Source organism: Aotus nancymaae, unplaced genomic scaffold, assembly GCF_030222135.1.
Source record: "Aotus nancymaae isolate 86718 unplaced genomic scaffold, 86718_ANA_hifiasm-v0.15.2.pri h1tg000008l, whole genome shotgun sequence".
Lineage (NCBI taxonomy): Eukaryota > Metazoa > Chordata > Mammalia > Primates > Aotidae > Aotus > Aotus nancymaae.
In genome coordinates this window covers 19,678,806-19,700,424 of record NW_026988419.1, presented here as the reverse complement: position 1 = coordinate 19,700,424, position 21,619 = coordinate 19,678,806, and the positions used below count along the sequence as shown (strand labels likewise).

The 21,619-nt window shown below is 36.4% G+C and overlaps 1 protein-coding gene across 3 annotated transcripts in view; it reads left to right on the top strand.

Moving 5' to 3' along the window:
* The window catches only part of SPAG16 (sperm associated antigen 16), a 1,059,797-nt gene that overhangs the window by 581,967 nt on the left and 456,211 nt on the right, over positions 1-21,619 (top strand). For all 3 annotated transcript variants that reach the window (XM_064373027.1, XM_064373029.1, XM_064373028.1), the window contains one exon: positions 13,415-13,600. In XM_064373027.1, coding sequence (XP_064229097.1) covers positions 13,415-13,600 — 186 coding nt within the window. The remainder of the gene's footprint in view (positions 1-13,414; positions 13,601-21,619) is intronic.

Here is a 21,619-nt window from a genome sequence, read left to right as displayed (position 1 = left end):
TTATAAATGTTATGAATAGTTACACAATTTCTGATTAAACAATAAAATCCAACATCTTTACCTTTTCAAATGGTGCTTTTTCTTGTACAGATTTCTATTTAATTTTAGTATTAAATATTTGCTATATAAGAGAGAAACTATGAGACATTTATGTAATTTATAAATAATAATTAAATAGCTGAGAAAACTCTGCCTATAATTAGAACAAAATTATTTTGGGAAATTATATGACTCTTCAAAATATTTTTTTCTCATTTCCTTACTTCCCTGGAAATAGTGTACTTTCCCACCCCTAGAATTTCTGTTTGTGCATTTGACTTGTTTTGACCAATGAATATTAACCAATATCAGGCATGCCAAGGCTTGCAATGTGGGGTCACTGTACAGCTTGATATCCTGTGTTTCCTCAATGTTAAAATCTACCATTGAGTAGTTACTATGCCTTCAGACTCAGTCCCAGAATGTACCTGTATAGGACAGAATTCAGGTCTCACAGACCTGAATTGGGAAGCAGAGCTACCCCAACTACCATAACCTGAAGCTGAGTGACCCAGCTGACTTATAGATCATAAACAACTCCCCCTCAAAAACTAAATATCATGTTAAGCCACTGAAGTTGCAAGTAGTTTGTTCACAATAAATAGATATAATCATTTACAGGATAGAAATCACTTACCTGTTTGATCCATTCCTCTACTTTGTATCTAGAGACAATCAATCAACCTGAATATTTTGAACATTACTGTTTTTCTAAACGTAGTTTTGTATCACATACATGTATTCACATATATAATTATATATACATAGTATATCTGAATATATTTACTTCATTAGGATATATCATGTATGTGGTAATCTGAATCTTTTTTTCTCAATATAGTGTTTCTACATTTTATCTATGTTTTTATATGCAGCTGTAGTATATTCATTTTCACTGCTCTATGATATCCATTTTGTGACTTTTCCCACATATTATTTATTCATGTTCACTACTATCATGTTACTTGAATGATTCTCATTGTTTGCTAATACAAGCAATACTTCAAGGAGCATTCTGTGTATCTAGAGATAGTATATGTTGAAGCACATGTGTGAAAGTTTCTCTAGGGCATCAGTTCTCAAACTTCTGGTTTGAGCATTTGTATTTGTTAAAGTTCACCAGAGAACTATAATAGAACCAATAGGATGTGTTTCTGTGTCTGTGTGTCCATATGCTGATGTGTATGTGTGTGTGTGTGTATATATACTTTCCTCATTGCTTGTTTTTATCAGGTTTGTCAAAGATCAGATGGTTGTAGATGTGTGGCATTATTTCTGAGGCCTCTGTTCTGTTCCATTGGTCTATATATCTGTTTTGGTACCAGTGTCATGCTGTTTTGGTTACTGTAGCCTTGTAGTATAGTTTGAAGTCAGGTAGTGTGATGTCTCCAGCTTTGAAGTCCCCTTTAAAAAATGATCAGACATTTTGAGACATTCACTAGTAGGAGAACAGCACAAGAAAAGCCTGCCACCATTATTCAGGTACCTCTCACATGGTACCTCTCATGACATATGGGAATTATCACAATTCTAAGTGAGATTTGGGTGTAGACACAGAGCCAAATCATATCATGTAGGTTGTCTGTTTACTTTGCTGACAATTTGTTTTGCAGTTGAGAAGATCTTAATTAGATAACATTTGTCAATTTTCGTTTTTGTTGCAATTGCTTTTGGTATTTTTGTCATGAAATCTATGCTAAATCCTATATCCAGAATGGTATTTCCTAGGTTATCTTCCATGGTGTTTAGAATTTTTATGCTTCACATTTAAGCCTTTAATCCATCTTGCGTTTATTTTTGTATGTGGTATGACGTAGGGGTTCAGTTTCAGTCTTTTGCATCTGGCTAGCCAGTTATCCCAGCACATTTGATTGAATAGGGAGTCCTTTTTCCATTGCTTATTTTTGTCAGCATTGTTGAAAATCAGGTTGTACATGTGTGGCTTTATTTCTGGACTCTCTATTCTGTTTCATTGGTCTATTTGTCTGCTTTTGCACCAGTACAATGCTGTTTTGATTACTGTAGTCTGGTAATATAGTTTAGTCAAGCAGTGTGATGCGTCCAGCTTTGCTCTTTTTGCTTAAGATTGCCTTGGCTATTTAGGCTCTATTTTTGGTTCTATATAAATTTTTAAATATTTTCTAATTCTGTGAAGAATATCATTGCTAATTTGGTAGAGTTTGGGTTCAATCTTAGGATGGTGTATATGTCCAGGAATTTATCTATTTTTTTCTCGATTTTCTAGTTTGTGTGCATAGAAGTATTCATAGTAGTCTCTCATGGTTATTTGTATTTCTGTGGGTTCACTGGTAATTTCAGGATCAGTGTAACTCCCTTTGTCATTTCTAATTGTTTTTATTTGGATATTCTGTCTTCTTTATTAGTCTAGCTTGCAGTCTCTTTTATTTATCTTTTCAATAACCATTGATCATTTGGATTCATTGATCTTTTGAGTGGTTTTCATATCTCAATCCCCTTAGGTCTTCTCTGATTTTGGTCATTTCTTCTTCTAAATTGGGGATCAGTTTACTCTTGGTTCTCTGGTCCATTTAGTTGTGATCTCAGGTTGATAAATTGAGATCTTTCTAAATTTTTGATGTGGGCATTTGGTGCTATAAATTTTCCTGTTAACAACTGCCTTAGCTTTGTCCCAGAGATACTGGTGTGATATCTTGGTTCTCATTAGTTTCAAATAACTTCTTACTTCTTGATTTCTGCTTCAATTTCATTATTTACTCAAACATTATCCAGGTGCAGGTTATTCAATTTCCATGTAATTATATGGTTTTGAGTCATTATTTCTGTCTTGATATTTAATTTTATTGTGCTGTGATGCAAGAGAGTAGTTGCTTTGTTACACTTCTCTTGCATTTGCTGAGGATTGTTTTGTGTCTAATTATGTAGTAGAGTTTAGAGTATGTGCGTGTGGTGATGAGAAGAATTTACATTCTATTGTTTTTGAGTGGAGAGTTCTGTAGATACCTATCAGGTACTTTTAATCCAGTGCTCAGTTCAGGTCCTGAATATTTTTGTTAATTTTCTGCCTCAGTGATCTATTTAATCCTACCAGTAAGGTTTTGAAGTCTCCCACTCTTATTTTGTGGGAGTCTAAGTCTCTTTGAAGGTCTTTAAGAACTTGCTTTATGACTCTGGTTGCTTCTGTGTTGAGTGTATATATATTTAGAATAGTTAGGTCTTCTTGTTGAATGGAAACATTTACCATTATGTAATACCTCTGGTTTTTGTCTCTGTTGGTTTAAAGTTTATTTTGTCTGAAACTAGAATAGCAACCCCTGCTTTTCTCTGTTTTCCATGTGCTTGGTAGATTTTTCTCCATCCCTTTATTTTGAGCCTATGGGTGTTACTGCATGTGAAATAGATCTCTTGAAGACAGCATACCAATGAATCTTGGTTCTTTATCCAATTTGCCACTCTGTGCCTTTTAACTGGGGTATTTAGCCCATTTACGTGTAAGGTTATTATTGATATGTGTGAGTATGATCTTGTCATGATGTTAGCTTGTTATGCAGGCTTGTTTGTGCAGTTGCTTTATAGTGTCACTGGTCTGTTTATTGGCAGGGTAGGATGCATGCACACACACACACTGGCATTGCTGGGAAGGTAAAACCCACCCATGTACACCATGTGTTGGTAATGTGATGTGCGTGGTAGCTGTGGACCTGGAGGAAGCTGCAGTGGGGGTAGGGAATAGGCAGGCTGGTATGTGGCCATGAGGGCTGCCTTGCTGGAGCTCTCTGCTAGTCAGGCACAGTCCACCAGTGCAGGAGGTATTATATCGGCCCCCAGGGCACCTGAAGCTGTCCTAAAAGCAGGCATGTCTAGACTGAGGCCCTGGAAGAGGCCAGCATACCAAGGAGTACTCGGGTCAGACTATCATTATCTGATGGGCAAGACCACCCTGCAGAATTCCAGTCTGAGAGTTTCTCTAGGAATAATGTCTCCTGTGGTAGCATGTTAAGCCTACAGGGATGAGCATCCCTTGTCATGCTTTGCTACGGATGCTTAGGCACTAAACCTTCCGGGCTCTGCATCAGCTGGCATGCTGCCCCTACCTCTTCTCTAAGCAGCTCTTCTTGGCAACTCAAGTAAGTGTCTGCCATGATAGTCGAGTGGTCTTCTCTTGCCAAGATTCCAGAGGCATGTGGCAAGAGTGTATTGCTCCTTGTCAGTTCAACTCACCCATTCCTTTGGACTTGTTGAGGGGCAGGAATAAATCCCTGCATGGTAGCTTCCTATAGGGTTCCCAGCTTCCTCCCACTTCAGCAGAGCTTTTGTGTTTTCCCTCTGTCCACTCTCAATGCCTTCCCTCTGAAGATCTCTTCAGTGTGCCAGTTGTCTTGGCCTTTTGGTGGGAGTTGTTCTACTTGGCTGCATCAAGTTGGCCATCTTCTACTTAACTGGGTCTTATTGTGGAGTTGAAAGTATTGCCATTGTATAATGAATTTCTTTATTTTATTTGTTTTTTGTTGGTTTAAAGTCTGTTTTGTCTATTAGGATTTTAATTCCTGCATTTCTGTGTTTGTTGCTGTTTGCTTGGTTGATTTTTCCCCATTCCTATATTTTGAGTGTGAGGATGTCATTGCATATGAGATGGATCTCTTGAAGTCAGCATACTATTGGGTCTTACTTCTTTATGCAGCTTGCCATTATGTACATTTTAACTGGGGCATTTAGACTGTTTACATTCAAGGTTTCTATTGATATGTGTAAATTTGATCCTGTTATCATGTTGTTATCTAGTTATGCAGACTTGTCTGTGTGGTTGCTTTATAGTGTCATTGGTTTGTTTACTTAAGTGTATGTTTGAAGTGACTGATAATGATCTTTCTTTTTCATATTTAGCACTCCCTTCAGGACCACTTGTAAAGCAGGTCTGGTGATAATGAATTCCTTCAGCATTTACTTGTTTGAAAATGATCCTATTGCTCCTTCACTTATGAAGATTGATTGGGCTGGATATGAAATTCTTGGTTCAAATATTCTTTTAAGAATCCTGAATATAGGCAATATGTCTTCTGACTTGCAGAGTTTCTGCTGAAAAGCCCACTGTTAGCCTCATGGGGTTCCCTTTGTATGTGACCTGCCTCTTCTCTCTAACTGCCTTTTACATTTTTTCTTTCACTTGGACCTTGGAGAATCTGATGATTATGTGTCTAAGAGATGGTCTTCTTGTATAGTGTCTCACAGAAGTTTTCTGCATCTCCTGGATTTGAATGTTGGTCTTTCTAGCAAGGTTGGAAAGTTTTCATGCACAAGATCCTGATATATGTTTTCCAAGTTGCTTGCTTTCTCTCCATCTCTTTCAGGGACACCAGTGAGTCATAGATTTGGTCTCTTTACATAATCCTATATCTTTTGGACATTTCGCTCCTTCCTTTTAAATTCTTTTTTTTTATTTTTGTCTGACTATTTCAGAGAGCCAGACTTTGAGCTCTTAGATTCTATCCGCATTTTGTTCTATTCTGCTGTTTATACTTGCAATTTCATTATGCAATTCTTGTAGCATGTTTTTTTATCTCTATTAGATGAGTTTGGTTCTTTTTTATAATGGCTATTTTGACTATCAGCTCCTGTATCATTTTATTGTGATGCTTAGATTCCTTGGATTGGGTTTTGATGTTTTCCTGAATCTTGATGAACCTCATTCTTGTTCATATTCTGAATTCTATTTCTCTCATTTCAGTTATTTAAGCCTGGTTAAGAACTCTTGCTGGGGAAATATTATGGTCATTCAGAGGAAAGAAGGTACTTTGGCTTTTTGAGTTTTCAGTTTGATTATAACTAAATCAGCATGTCATTCATGTTAAGGTTTTTCAAAAGAACAGAATTTTCATAAGCAACCTAAAAACCTCCTTTTTGTCACAAAGCTCATTGCAGTCAAGTCCTTTTCCTATAGGCCTAGGATTAATGTGCTGCTAGTGAGGAATATTGGCCTTCTAGTAAGATCAAATATGCTTTTTGATGGGCATGTGGAAAATAAAGTGGATACTCCCCTTAAAAATTTGAGGGCTTTGTTGAAGTAAATTATCATAAGTGAAGGTTAATATTTGCATTGCAATTTATAAATTAAAAGTTATTTTTATCTAAATTATCTCATTTAATTTTCTGATTACTAGCATTCTTTTGGGGATAAAGCCTTTCATTCCATAGTTTCAGATAAGGCTTTAAGATACAGTACTACTGAGAAAAGTAATCTTTCTTGCACTGGCTTTTTCTAATTTGCATGGACTAATGTTTCTTCAATCTTTAAAGTTTCTGTCCTTTCAATGGATTTTTTGGTTTTTTTCTTCATTGATGCCCTTGGGGATTTTATTAAATTATAAGGTGAGTTTGGTTGACTGGCTTTAATTCTAGTACACTCCTGGGTCTTGGTGACACCCTCTATGATTACTGTTTACATGCCTGCATTTCTTCTGTTGGGTGTTCTGATCTGTGGAGTTCCCTCAGGCAAGGGCTGCAGTTGGCATACAAGCAGTATTATTGCCAGGTTGGCCTTAATTTGATGTCCATGTGCTTCCTGGGGAAACATGGGGTTGCTCCTGCCTGCAGAGTTCAGGCAGAAGTGGTACCTCTGGGTTGAAAGCTCTAGTGGGTGTGGCCCATCTGGCTATGGAAGGCAGTGGTGGGTTGAATTGCCTGCCCTGACCTCCTGGTGTTTCCAGAGCAACAGGAGCCTTCATCCTTCAGCAAATCCAGGGAAAACTAGGACTGTTGGGCCAGCAGCCCTAGCAGATGTGGCTTACCTGACCACCAGTGGCAGGGGTTGCGGGGGATGCCTGTCCTGCATTCTGGGCACCTCCTGGGACAATAGGAGTCTGTACCCACTGGTTGAGTTCCCACAGGAGTGGAACTGCTGGGCCAAAAGCTCCAGCAGGCATTGCCTGCCTGGCTACCAGTGGCAGGGTTAGGCAGGTCACATGCCCTGCTGTCTGGGTGTTTCCTGGGACAACAGAAAGCTGCACCCTCTAGCTCGGTCCACACAGGAGCCAGACTGCTGGTCCAGAAGCCCCAGCAAGTGTTGCTTGCCTTTCAGGGTCAGTAGAGTCACATGCCCTACTGCCCAGATGTTTCCTGGGACAACAGGAGGCTTGTGCCCCTCAGTTGAGTTCTCTCAGAAGCAGGACTGTTGAGCCAGAAGCTCTATCAGGGGTTGCTTGCCTGGCTATCAGCAGCAGGGGTAGATGTGGTTGTCTGCTTTACCATCTGGGTGTTTCCAGGGCAACAAGAGGCTGTGCCCTCCAGCTGAGTTCAACAAAAGTGGGACTGCTGGGCTGGAAGCTCTAGCACACATTGCTCATCTGGCAAACAGTGATGAGGGCAGGTGAGGTCACATGGGACTGTGCTCTCTGGGTGTTTCTCAGGGTAACAGGAAGCTGCTCCCTCCAGCTGAGTTCACACAGTGAGATAACTGGGCTGGAGGCTCTAGCAGTTGTTCCCTACCTGGCTATTAGTGGCAAAAGTGGTTAGGGTCTCGTGCAGCCTCCTGCCATCTGAGTGTTTCCTGGGGCATCAGGAGGCTGTACCCTGCAGCTGAGTTTACACAAAAATGGAACAACTGGGCTGGAAGCCCTAGTAAGCATTGCCTGCCTACCTACCAGTGGTCAGGGTGGGCGGAGTCATGGGTCAAATTCAGGCTGAATTGGGGGTGATGGGCCAGAAGCTGGTGCTGAGTCCCATCTGGCAAACGGGTGGGTGGAGCAGTCTCATTGCTCCCAGGCACTGCAACTATGCCTTTATTTGGGTAATGGCACCGGTGCTGGTCTGGTCTGGGATCAGCGACTTGTGGAGGTCCCCTTGAACTTGATTGTTGCCCCTGCAAACTGTCTGGGTAGCTCTCTCCCTTAGTCTGGAAGCACAGTGGGGGCCAGGCAGATTTTCCTATTCCCAGTCTTGCACAGGCCTCTGTGAAGAGCATGAAGCTCCCTGGGAGCTCTCACTCACTCACCCTTCCTCATTTTTGGAGAGGTTCTTCCAGGTCCACTGTGATCCCAGACAGGTGACGAGCTTTGCTCCTCTCTACCCTCTGTATTCTCCTGCTGCCTTGGTGGATCCCAACATGGTTTCTCAGATGATTGACCTGCAGGATCAGTGTTCATTAGGCTTTTAGTTCCTCTCTGCAGGAGCAGCACATACAAGCTGCTTCTAGTCCACCATCTTGACCCTGTCCCTCATCATTATTTTATTTCCTTTTGCCTAAGTAACTTTTCTTAATTTTTATTTTTGCTTTGCTTTGCGTTTAGTTTGTTTACTTTCAACCTTTATATTTCCTTAGAATTTTAGTGTGCCCCCTGTAAAAATCATACACCTGAATTTCTTTTTAGCAAACTGAAAAATCTTTGTCTTTTATTTTAGTTTCTACTTTAGTCCATTTGTGTTTATTGGATTTGTTCATGTGTTTGTATTTTTATCTAAAAACTTATTTTTGAAATTCATTTTCTATTTGTATCATTTATTCTAGTGCTTTTTTCCTCCTTTCCCATTTTCTTTTAGATGGATTAGATATTTCTGAGTGTAAGTTTTTCTTACCCATTTCTTTGAATTCTTATACTGGTTTGGAAGTTATATGCTCTATTATTATTCTTATAGTGATCACCCTTAACATTTTACCATGCTGACTTAATTTAGTAAAGTCTAAAATTGATCAAAGTTTTACCTTCTCTTCTTTTTTTTTTTAAGATGAAGTGTCACTCTATCACCCAGGCTGGAGTGCAATGGTGTGATCTCAGCTCACTACAACCTCCGCCTCCCAGGTTCAAGCAATTCTCTTGCCTCAGCCTCCTGAGTAGCTGAGATTACAGGTGTGTGCCACTGTGCTCAGCTAATTTTTGTATTTTTAGTAGAGACGGGGTTTCAACATCTTGGCCAGGCTGGTCTCGAACTCCTGACCTCATGATCCACTCACCTCGGCCTTCCAAAGTGCTAGGATTACAAGGCGTGAGCCACTGTGCCCAGCTTACCTTCTCTTCTTAACAACACATCAACTCTGTTGTTAATATTATATCATTTTTTTATTCTTACAAGCGTTTCTATTTGTTTATTTTTGCAAGGATTTTATTTATTTACCTATACAAATATTTGCATATACTTACATGTTTACCAAATTGCTTGCTTACTATTTCTTCTCTTTCAGATCTTCTGCCCCTAAAATAAATACATCCTTAGTAGTTTCTGTAGGAGAGGACTGCTTTGTTCAGTTGGAGCATTAATACTTGTTCTTGCATTTTTTTTTTTTTTTTTTGAGATGGAGTCTTGCGCCGTGACCCAGGCTGGAGTGCAGTGTCACACAATCTCAGCTCACTGCAACCTCTGCCTCCTGAGTTCAAGCAGTTCTCCTGCCTCAGTCTTATGAGTAGTTGGGACTACAGGTGTCCACCACTGTATCCGGCTAATTTTTGTATTTTTAGTAGAGACATGGTTTCACCATGTTGGCCAGGCTGGTCTCGAACTCCTGACCTCAAGTAATCTGCCTGCCTTGGCCTCCCAAGGTGCTAGAATTACAGACCTGGGCCACTGTGCCCAGCCTTGTTCTTGTTTTGAGAGAGATTTTTGATAATTCCAGATTATCATTATTTTCTCTTAGCTCTTCGAAGAATTTTACCCCTGTGACTTATTTGCTCTGTGATGTTACTCAAGTGTTTTAGAGATAATGTAGTCATCTTATGGGTGATAAGGAGGATCAAATATATATAAAGTACTTATTCGTGTTTCTGACACATATTTATCACTATGTAAATAAATAACCTTATTTCTCTTTTTTCCCTCTTCTTTTATTTCTTATAATTCTTATTATTGCCAGTGCTGCTCAGCAATTCACTAAAATGCATCTAAGTAAAACTTTCCTTTTATTTATACCACTGTTTATTCTATTTGGTATACATTTTTCTGTCCAAATAGGTGGTTCTGGGTCTTAAATTTTCTAGTTTCTGTACATTCTTAACCCTTAATTCTTTTAATGTTGCATCTATCTCTTTATTTCTAGTCTCTTCTGGAGTTTTGGTTAGGAAAATATACTTTTTTATTGTATCCTTTGTATTTTTAAACATCTATACTATGTTCAGTACCTCATCTGTCTCTAGTTGAGAGTTTTTTTCAAATATGTACTTTATTTATTTTTATTTTTTATTTCCATAGGTTTTTGGGGACCAGGTGGTGTTTGGTAACATAAATAAGGTCTTTAGTGGTGATTTCTGAGATTTTGGTGCACCCATCACCCAAGCAGTATACACTATACCCAATTTGTAGTCTTATGCCCTTCACCCCACTCCACCTTTTTCTCCAAGTCTCCAAAGTCCATTGTATCATTCTTATGCCTTTGCAGCCTCATAGCTTAACTCCCACCTATGAGTTAGAATGTATAATGTTTGTCTTTTCATTTTTTTCCTGATTTATTTTCAATTAATTTATTCTGAATTTTGCTGTTTCTCATATGCTATTTCCCATCAATTGATTTCTTAATTTCAATAATTTAATTTTTAAAAATTTCTAAATTGTTTTTTTCTCAGATTTGTGATTCATGTTATAAACTTATGTGGTTTGATCTTTTTATTACATCTGTTATTTCCTTATATACTTATATTTTATACCCTTTAATTATAACAACTGGTGTCCTTCAGGGTATATGTATTCTTTAATTTTAATAGGTCAACCTCGCTGATGGCTTCTTATTTTCTATTATGTGTTTCAGAATATTTTTGTAAGCTCATACTTGGTTGAATGTTATTTTTGGGATACTGAATAGCTAATTTCAAATAACTTGGGCTGTATATCAACAGCTGGGATCCACATTATTAGTCAGCTCAGGGTGCCATAACAAAATAACATAGACTGAGTAGCTCAAATAAAATTAATTTCTCACCATCCTGCAGGCTAGAAATCTAAGATCACGGTGCCAGGCTGATCAGGTTCTGGTGAGGGGACCGTTTCTTGGCTTGTAAATGGCTGCCTTCTTACTGTGTCCTCACAATGCAGGGAGAGAGTTACTTCCAGTTTCTTCCTCTTACTATAAAGACATTAATCCCATTAGTTCCCATGCTCATGACCATGTCTAAAGCTAGTTATTTCCCAGAGGCCCTACCTCCAAATACTGCCACGTTGGAATTAGGGTATCAACATATGGATCTGGAGAAGAGGTGGCACAGTCAGTCTGTGACATTCAATTTTGCTCCTTTCGAGAGTTTTGGTTCCTTCTATTTGTATAGTGCCCAGGGAAACTCTGATCTTTTGCATCTCTTAAAGCTTACCTTTTGGATTTCAGTGTACCATTATTTTTCTCTCTCTCAATTTCTCTCAGCCCTCAGAAATGGCCTTTATTTTTTCGTGAACCAAAGGTATACAGTTTTCCATATTTCAAGCCCTGTCTTTTGAAAGGCAAAATCATTTCCAAAGAATATTCAGAAATTTTTATGTGATATATTTTGGACTTAGTATATGAGCTCTAACCTCAATATATTAAAAACTTATGGGAATATTGTTTATTGTTGATTAAATATCAGTTATGGCACTCACAAAGAATTAATACTTCATTCTAGTTGTAATTATTCCAGTGAGATTTCTTTTCCGGGCACATAGTTTAAAGTATGAGAGAAACATATAAAACTTATATGAGAGAGTTTTTCAGCCACAGGCAGAAACGTACCACAATAATTTTTATTCTGTGCCAAGGATTTTGGTCCATAAAGCATTATACACATTGGAAAGATAGATCTGACAAAGAGACATGCTTAAATAATTTTTAATTTTTATTGGTATGTTTTTAGATAAGTGTATCAATCTTTAATATTAAAAACTAAAGTGGTGAATGACAAACGTGCAACCAAGCAGTTGTGGCCAAAGCAGTTTTTGCTGTCTGTCTATTGATGAAGGGACTAGCTGCCATTTGGTGATTTTTCAGCTAGTCAATTTGAAAAATAAATTGGTTATTCTTTTCTAACTTAAATGAGAATATTCTCACTATATAATCTGCCTTCTCTCAAACTTCAAGCTCTTCCTCTCTAATGGTGGCCGTTTATCCACTGCATCTAAAAATTGCTTTTCCCTCTTGATGAAAAATACTCAAACATATGAGCAAGAAAACAAAATATTTTTTCGATCTTAGTATTCCCTCTGTTAAAGATGCCAGGAACTTTTTCTTCTTCATTCATGCATGCATTTATATATTTACTTACTCTAAAGCATTTACTAAGCACTTTAATTGGTCAGTCATAAGGCTTGATGCTGTAGAAACAGAGATGAAACACAGTTATCCATCATAAAACAGTCTGGCAGGGAGGGAGATAAATAAGTGGTTTATTATAATTTGGTGGCAGAAAGGACCTAAGGGAACACATTTAAGAAGCACGCATTGCAGAAGGATGTCTTTCTTTCTTTCCTTTGTTCCTCCTCTCCTTCCCCTTCCCTTCCCCTTCCGCTTTTCCTTCCCCTTTCCCTTCCTGACTGAGTCTTACTCAGAACTCAGGAGGTGTAGATTGCAGTGGCAGGATCTCGGCTCACTGCAACCTCCGCCTCCCAGGTTCAGGCAATTCTCCTGCCTCCTCAGCCTCCCGAGTAACTGGGATTACAGGCACCACCTGCCACCATGCCCGGCTAATTTTTGTATTTTTGGTAGAGATGGGGTTTCACCATGTTAGCCAGGGTGGTCTCAAACTCCTGACCTTGTGATCTGCCCACCTCGGACCCGCAAACTGCTGGGATTACAGGCAAGAGCCACTGCGCCTGAGCCCGACACCTAGCCATTTCCTAAACTAGCTTTTGTGTCCACCACTTGAAATCCACTGCTGTAAGATCTACTGATTACCTAAATGCAATATTGAATGAGTTATGCTCAACCACCCAGAACTTAAAAATCTTTTTTATCTCTCATGATCTAACTCAAAGATATCTCATTCTGGATTCACTTCTTCCTTCATCCAAACTGCACCCTTGAAGCAGTTAATTAATCTAAACATAAGCAATGCTGACTGTTTCATACTGTATTATGTTTTTAAAATTGATTTAGCCCATGTCTAAATTTTTGTTGTTCTGAGGCCAGATTATCCACCGAGCCTAATATATACAACACCAAACCAAACGTGCTAACAAAAACACTAATTCAGTGGCTTAATCTAGAAAAATCTAGAAGAATTAATCTAGAAACTGCACAGCAGCAGTTTCTCCCTTCCAATTACTAAGCAATTCAAGTTAGCAGTCATGTAGACCCAAATAAGATAATAATATTTAGTCATTTAGATATGGCACTACAAGTAAAAATAATTCAGATACATACACATACACACAAATTACACATAGAATGCAGTATTCATAAAACTTAATTATGTAACTTTTAAAACAAGTTATCTTTTTGTGTTTTTGCAAATAGTGGCAACAAATTGGCTACATCAAGTGGTGACACTACAGTTAAATTATGGGATCTATGTAAAGGCAACTGCATTTTGACATTTGAAGGACATGGCCATGCAATATGGTCCTGCACGTGGCACTCCTGTGGTGATTTTGTGGCTTCCTCCTCGCTGGATAAAACTAGTAAAATCTGGGATGTTAATAGGTAAGAAGTACTTTAAATATTACTAATCCTCTATGTTGATACATATACATGGGTAAAGTTTTTTTTTTTTTTCCCTCAAAGTAACCCCTGGGAAACATTAAAAGAAACTGTTAGTTGATAAGATTATAGAGAGCGACTTAAATAATCTTTGTGAAATCCATTTATAACTCCATTAATCTTTGTTGATATAATAATTTCTTTCTAAATGTAAGTATCAAGATCAAGCCTGTGTAATAAGATTAGAATTGCTTCATTGAAAAGCTGTTTGTTTTAAGCAGGACAGAAACATATACTTATTTTAAAGAGTTGGATTTTTTAGTTCTGCTGTCCATGGACTTGTTATCACTCTATACTATTGAATTTAATAGGTTAATGAATATAAATATAACATAAATAATTACTTGCTTTATGTTTAATTTGTTATGTCATGATAGTCTTGATTAAATGTTTCTTGTTAATTCACAAATTGTAGGAAATAGCACACTATATGTAAAGTCCTATACATATCGTGAATGTAGAAGTTTTATGTTTTGATTTTAATTCAAGATAGACAAATTCATACTGTTTAAAATATTGAAATTACTATCGCCCATATATTTTTGGATGTTCATTACATTCTGTTAGGTTTGCAAGTATGATACAAAGAAGTAAATTTAGCTACCATCAAATATAGTAATAGCTTCAGCTAAGGGGTTATATACCATCCCTCAGACTTTCTCAGCAGTCTGTGGTCCCAGTTCTGCAAGGGCCTCCATCCAAGCAGAGAAACACCCACACCAGCAGAGACGTGCCCTCTTCTCAGAGTGCTGAGGTTCAGTTTTGAAGGCCTCCCTCTTCAAGGGTCTAAGTTTTAATAATTCTACCTTATTCCTTGTGTTCGCTCAGTCCTAGGGGTGGTAGTTCTTTCTCGAAGTGCTTATCTCTATGATACTTTAGTGTTCTCTTTTCCCTTCTTTAGTTACTTAGTTAGCAACTTTATTCAGTGTTAACCATCCTGTATGTGAAATTATTATCGTTACGATGATAGGTGCAAGTTCCTTTTCCTGACTAGTCCTTGAAAGATCTGGGGCATTAGTGGATAAGTAGCATAATCCATTTGAATTATAAAGCTATAGCCAAATAAAATTAAACACGCTCCATAGGCGAAAACATGACTATGAATAATATATTTAGACCTATTTCTATCTGAAATAGTGACAATTTCAGATAGGTTTTCATTATCAGATGGGTAATTTTTCTTTATCTGGAATATCCAATCATGTATAATTCTTAATTTATCATATTTCTGTACTATGTGACCAGATTTCATAAATATTTATTATAATATATTAATGGAATTTCAACACTAGTATTTAATTTGAATTTTGTATCACTTTAGACTTGGTTGAGGATTCTAATAGAAAATGGTGATCTATTCTGAAAAATAATATGTCTTTAGAGCTCTTTACTACCCAGGCTGTTCAAAAGCAAACTATGGTTAAAAAAATGAGTACTCAATAGTCTCAGCCCTGCTTGGAATGATTTCAAACACTTTGACTTGACAACTTTTCTTTATGACCTTGATATCTAAATACTGACTTCCCATTGATGCCCAATACATCTTGATATAACATCAAAATTGCTTCTGATTGATGCCAAAATTCTTTAAACTTCAAGTTTCCAATCACTGTCAAGAGCTCACTTTCATCATCAAGGACAGAAAAATTGTACTAATTTTGAAGTTGAGGTAGTGGACAAATATTTGTAAATAAGGTAGATATTGATTGTTTCTATAGTGGCTATTGATACGTCTTTCAGAGTCACAATCAGAGTGTCGAGCTCTAATTTATAATTACTCTCAGATCAATACTGTGTAGATAAGTCTAAAACTAGTGTCTTCCTTCAAAATATCATAGGTTATGGTTATTTGAACTGGCTTAGTGACTTAAGGCAAGAGGTTTTCTTGATTAGATGGATGGTGGTGGAGTTATACAATGCTATATCATATTCTTTGATTGATACTGCATAGTTTTGTTTGTTTGTTTGTTTTTGGAGACTGAGTCTTGCTTTGTTGCTCAGGCTAGAGTGCAGGGCTCAATCTCAGCTCACTGCAACCTCCACCTCCCAGATTCAAGCAATTCTCCTGCCTCAGCCTTCCATGTAGCTGGGACTGCAGGCACATGCCACCACACCCTGCTAACTTTTGTATTTTTAGCATAGACGGGGTTTCACCATGTTGACCAGGCTGGTCTCAAACTCCTGACCTCAGGTGATCTGCCTGCCTCGGCCTCCAAAAGTGCTGGGATTAAAGGCATGAGCCACCACACCTGGCCATGCTGCATAGTTCTTAATAAATAACAAATTTATATTGGTAGAAAGTATTAGTAACCAGAGAAGAAAGGGTTTAGAGTAACATCTTCTCCTTTCCCACTCATCATTTTCTTTAGACTTCTGGCTCTGTCTTGAATTTCCTTTGATTGATGTTCTATCCCTAGCTCTGCAACTGTTTCTGAAATGGATGGTACTTCATAAGACTATCCATTTAACTCCTCACCAAAAAGTTGGATCACTGTCCAGCATAAACAATGTAAAATAATCAGATCAAGAATCGTGTTTACTGAGTGCTAATCAGAATCTGTGAACAATTGTCTATGACACTTAGTCTGAATAAGTCCATACTCTACAAGGTTTCTCTGGATAATTAACAGTAGCATTTTGATTATCTTCTGAATGATTAGGTATATAAATTGTTATGTATTTCACTTAGTGGTCATTTGAAACACACACACACACACACACACACACACACACACACACACCAGTGTAACCCAAACAGAGAGTGCTTGGCACATAGTGGTTTGCTTACATAAATGAATAGAGTGAGTCAGTAAGTAAATATTGCAAAAGTGTTCTAAATATTTTCCCTGCCCCATCCACGTTCAACAAACTATAATATAATTATGCTGTCTTATCCTACATGAATCAATAAAATGATGAAAATGGGGTAGAAAAATCAGAAAATATCTCAGCAAAAAGAAATAATTTGTGTTTCTTTAGAGGCATTGGTGCATAACATTAATCAATAAGTATTCAAGAAATGACTTAACAGTGTTAGACTGTGTTATAGACCTATGACAGTTCTCATACTCAACCACTGCCCTCAATGAGATTACAAGTAATTTTAAAATGCAGCAATTTTGAAGCAATAAGGGAATATGCAATGCAACTACCATTTATATACATAATATCAGATCAGGTATTCTAGTTGACTGCTGGCTGCTTTTCTTCCAAGGTAGCTGGATATTTGGCTGAGCAGTTAATATCACACTGTTACTCTGATATTTGGAAGGCATACGGTGTGCCTACTTAGCTTTTAGCTTTAAGGAAAAGGGGTTGGAAACAGCCAAATTGTTAAGGAATGTAGCTATTCCAGCTGCTTTAACAAGGTGTTACACAGGCAAGAATTGGGTGGTTTGTACCAAGGATAGTAGGAAACAGAGGGACTTGTAAAATTCACATGGTTAACGTCACAGGGTTATTTATTTGCTGAAGATCCAATAAATATGCATTGAGCACTTATTTTGTCCTATGCCTTTTTCTAGTTACTAAGCTATAGCAGTGAGTAAAATAGGCAAAAACTTCTGACCTCATGTTGATGGCATTCTTTTGGGAGGCAGAAAATAAGCCAAATGGAAAATGACAATAATTAATATTTACATATAATATTTAAAGTTGATAAATTTTGTAGAAAAAAATAGAAAAAATAATGAATAATTATAATATGGAGAGATGACAAATTTTGTAGAGAAAAATATAGAGCGCAGAAGATGAAAAGGAATAGCAGGCATTGAAAAGATTGCAATTTTAAGCAGGAAGGTCGAGAAAATTCTTGTTATAAAGTTGACATTTGGATAACCTGAATAAGGTGAAGCATCAAGCCAAGCAGATATTTGAGAGGAGAATATTCCAAGCTCTTCTGATCAGGAAGCTTTCCTATGATGGTAGCAAGACCCATGTGACTGTTGAACAGCCAAGAGGCCAGCATGATTGGAGTAAAGTGAGCAGATGAGTGAATGGTAGAGGTAAGGCAGTTAAATGAGTATGTACATAAAACATAGGGCCTTATAAACCCTGTCAATTACTTTGACCTTTATTCTCAATGAAATGGGAAACCATTAGAAGGTTTTGAGCAGAAGAGTCTCAATCTTTTTACAGGCTAATAAGACGACTCTGGCTGTTTTGAGATTAGATAATGGCAGAGGAGGGGTGGAAGCTTAAAAGCACGTAAAAGCAGAAAGACCAATTGAGGAACAGTTTTAACAATCCAGGTCAAAGATGGAGAAGGTTTCAGCCATGATGAGAATAGTTAAGGTGATAAAGATTGTATTCTGGATAGATTTGAAAAATAAAAACAGGAGTTTCTGAAATACTGGGAATTGTGAGAGAGAGAAAACAAATGACCTGTTACATTTTCACAAACCTGATAGGCAAAGGGCTCATTCTCGTTATACTGGAACGCTGATACAAACATTATGAAACGCTTTTCCAACCAAGTGTATCAACTGGTGATCCAGAAAGCTTGACAGAATGAGGAATACCTTCTTGTTGTTCATGTAACATTTCCATTCAAGAAAATTGAATGTTTCCCTTCTGCCCACTTCCTGGCATCATTTCCTTTTAAATTTAATAATTCTGTAGCCAATCATAACCCCTGTGCTGGAAGACAGAAACAGAAGTCTATTTGTAAAGCAAACAGATAAGTTAAGGAGGAAATGTGAACTATTGAGATTGTTATGACGAATTATCTTCTGTTAATGATATATACTATTATTTTGGAGGGAAAGGCAAATAATGAACAAAAGTGAACTCTAAAATTACAGAAATTTTCTTATGACAAAACCAATAATAATTAGATAGTCCCAAACTAGTAATACAATGGAGTATAGTATTTATAATGCAAAATATTCCATCAATGTATTTTACATTCTTTATGTTTCAGTTGCCAAGTTGGCTATGTTAGCAAAGGAGGATATATTGTATATAATATTAATGGGTTTTAAACACAATAATATAGGAAGTATTAAGACTTAAGGGCATGGATTGTTGATACATTAATACCTGTCTTATATTGTAAAGATCCCCATTTTGCCTTCTTATACTTGATAAGGCACCCAAGGAATATATTAATAGACTGCCAAAGTAATGCTGAAACATGATTATGTTACATTATAAGAAATGGCAAGATACTTAAATAGACCTCTTGTGATCAATTTCTCCTGTTACACTAGGATAATTAATTATTACATCTTCTTGGATTCTCAAGTATATTCAAATGAATTGTTTCCCCTTGACATATGGGCTTGAAATGATATCTAAGTATTATAAAGCATAAACACATACATAAGCACAAAAAGTGAAGAAAAAATATGGCATATGTTTTTTCAGTTTCAATTCCTCCCCAAAAGTACATAATTAATCAGCACTGTTCAAGAAATATCTTCTTTATGAAGAAAATTGTATTAAAGCTAAAGTTCAGATTTTATTTAGCAAGTTATGTCATGATTGAAAAATTGAGAATCTCTCTCTTTTTCAATATGGCTTTGTGTGTATGTGTGAAGAATGGCTCAAGCAAGTGTCCACCACAATAAACTTGATGTGTTCTTTGATACCCAATATACATGGATCAATAAATATAAATGGTAAATGTAATTAGGATTTTAAAATTCATTCCTATTCCTTTCTACAGAAAATGTTATTACATATCAATGAATTGTATAATTTGTATATAACATGCTATATAATATACATTTATTTGTTATCTCATAAACCAAAAAAAGCTCTATGTTAGGAATTAGAATGAGTATAAATGAAACTATGGATACTCCAATGAAAGTGAATATATATATTTTATAATGATAAATTTCTGCTTTATTACTGCCAATCAAAGCAAGAACTTTACCATATAAAATATGCGACACCTTTTCTCCAACACTACACAGATAATTTGGTCAATGGACAAGTCTTAGTCCTCTTCAGTGCTGATGACTAAAAGGGTTTAGTATATTTCTACACTAATATATGTTAAAATAAAATAACATGTAGCCATAGTCCACATGAGGTAATAAATGAAAATCACATTTGTTTTATATTTAAGATTTAATTGTACATGTATGCATGTGTGTGTTTAGTCTCACATATTTATGTATATACACTTATTTGTACTGGTGAAATAAGTTTAAATATTCAACTCAAAATTAATCTTAGAGTGACAAAAACTGTAATTATTTATCTTAAATATCTTAAATCTCAAAGTATTTATTTATGTGTTATCTATGACTCCAAAACCAAGCTTGTTTAAAAACCATTTATTTGAGACAGTGAACACTATTATCATGTCCCTAAAACATTGTTTTTAGAATTATTAAAACACTTTTAAAGAAAAATTTGAGATTTGATTCAATTACTATGGAAACACATCAAATGTCCAAGGGCATCAAATCAAAATAAAAGAAGTAAACTGGTTACTAAACATAAAAAAAAGGCAAGCAATACAATTTTTGCAGAATTAAACTAAAGACTTCTTATTGTTAAACTACATTGTTATATGGAAAATCCTTTCTATTTAGATAATAAAGATGAGTTTGTTCTCTTAAAGGACGAGAAAATATAATTTTCATAGACATTTTAAGTAATGTTACCTCCTGTGGTCTGACATGAATTTGTGCAAAATCCTAGCATTTATCAAAAAGAACAGAACTTGTTTGCTTGTGTTCTGGGTAAAAAAGTAGACCGGACCATCTTCAATCAAGGAACCATGGAATAATCTTTGGTCTCCTTACAACCTAGAATGAGCCATGAGGGAAGCAATATCTCCAGTAGAATTCCACCTTCTAGAAAAATATCCCTTCCTGATTTTTTTCCATACTTTCTTGTATCCTTCATTAAATTTGACAGCTAATTACTGAAAATCATTCTTACTTAGAAATTGATTATTTACTTACCCAATATTTACCAACCATGTACCAAGTCATATCCGTGGAGCTGGGGATATAGCACTGAATGGAATGGTCCAGACTCTTGCCCTTCTGGAGCTTATATTATAGAGAAAAGTGCCACTGGGTTATCTGTGCCTTATAAATCATTAGACAATCTCCCTGACTTGGCCATCGATCAAAAGATTAATTCCTTTCTGCTAGAGATGAAAAGGGAATATCACTGAGAGTGACTGTCTTTCTGAGATGTCGTGAATGAATCCTAGTTCTCTATTAATGGAAAGAATTAAGAACCTTGGGAGTAATAAGCCACCAATGAGGTGAACATTAAAAAGGGTGTGGAGCCTCCTTATCTTTACAAAGATGATTTTTGTTTTCACTAGCATTAGGATTCTTTTCAGTTACCTGTCACACTTAATTGGTTTCACTCAATTAAGATCATTTGAAGCAGTTTTCACATGAAGAACAAACTTTCCTGAGATGGCTCTATTTCAGTTTGTTTTGGGTTATTATGTCAATTTGTTTTGTTTTGAGTAAGGAAGAAAATGGTGAATTTTAGAAAAGTACACATTAGCGAGACTCAATATAAAATACTATTCAGCAATAACAATTAGAGACAATCATATGAAGATGTGCTGTATCCCAACCTGTTTATGTTTAATTTTCACCTCTGGATAGCAAAATTTATGTCTTACATATGCAGAGAAATTCAGAGGGATCCAAAAACAGTTTTTTCTTATTTAATGTTGAAGATATAGGATGACTTATAGTTATCTTTTGTATTTTGTTTCGATACATGTCCTAGTAAAATTCCTTATCTACAAACTCAAGACATACACGTACTATTGAAAATTTATGGTAATTATATAAATATGCATTTGAAAAGGTGCAAAATTTTAGCCTAGAAACACAAAACATACAATTATTTAACAACCATAACTACCATTAAAAAAAGTGGGCATTTTACTGTTTAAAATTAGCTGTGCCAAAATAACTGACAAGTTTATAAAAGCCTCTGATGATTCCAATTTTAGAGGTGACATATAAT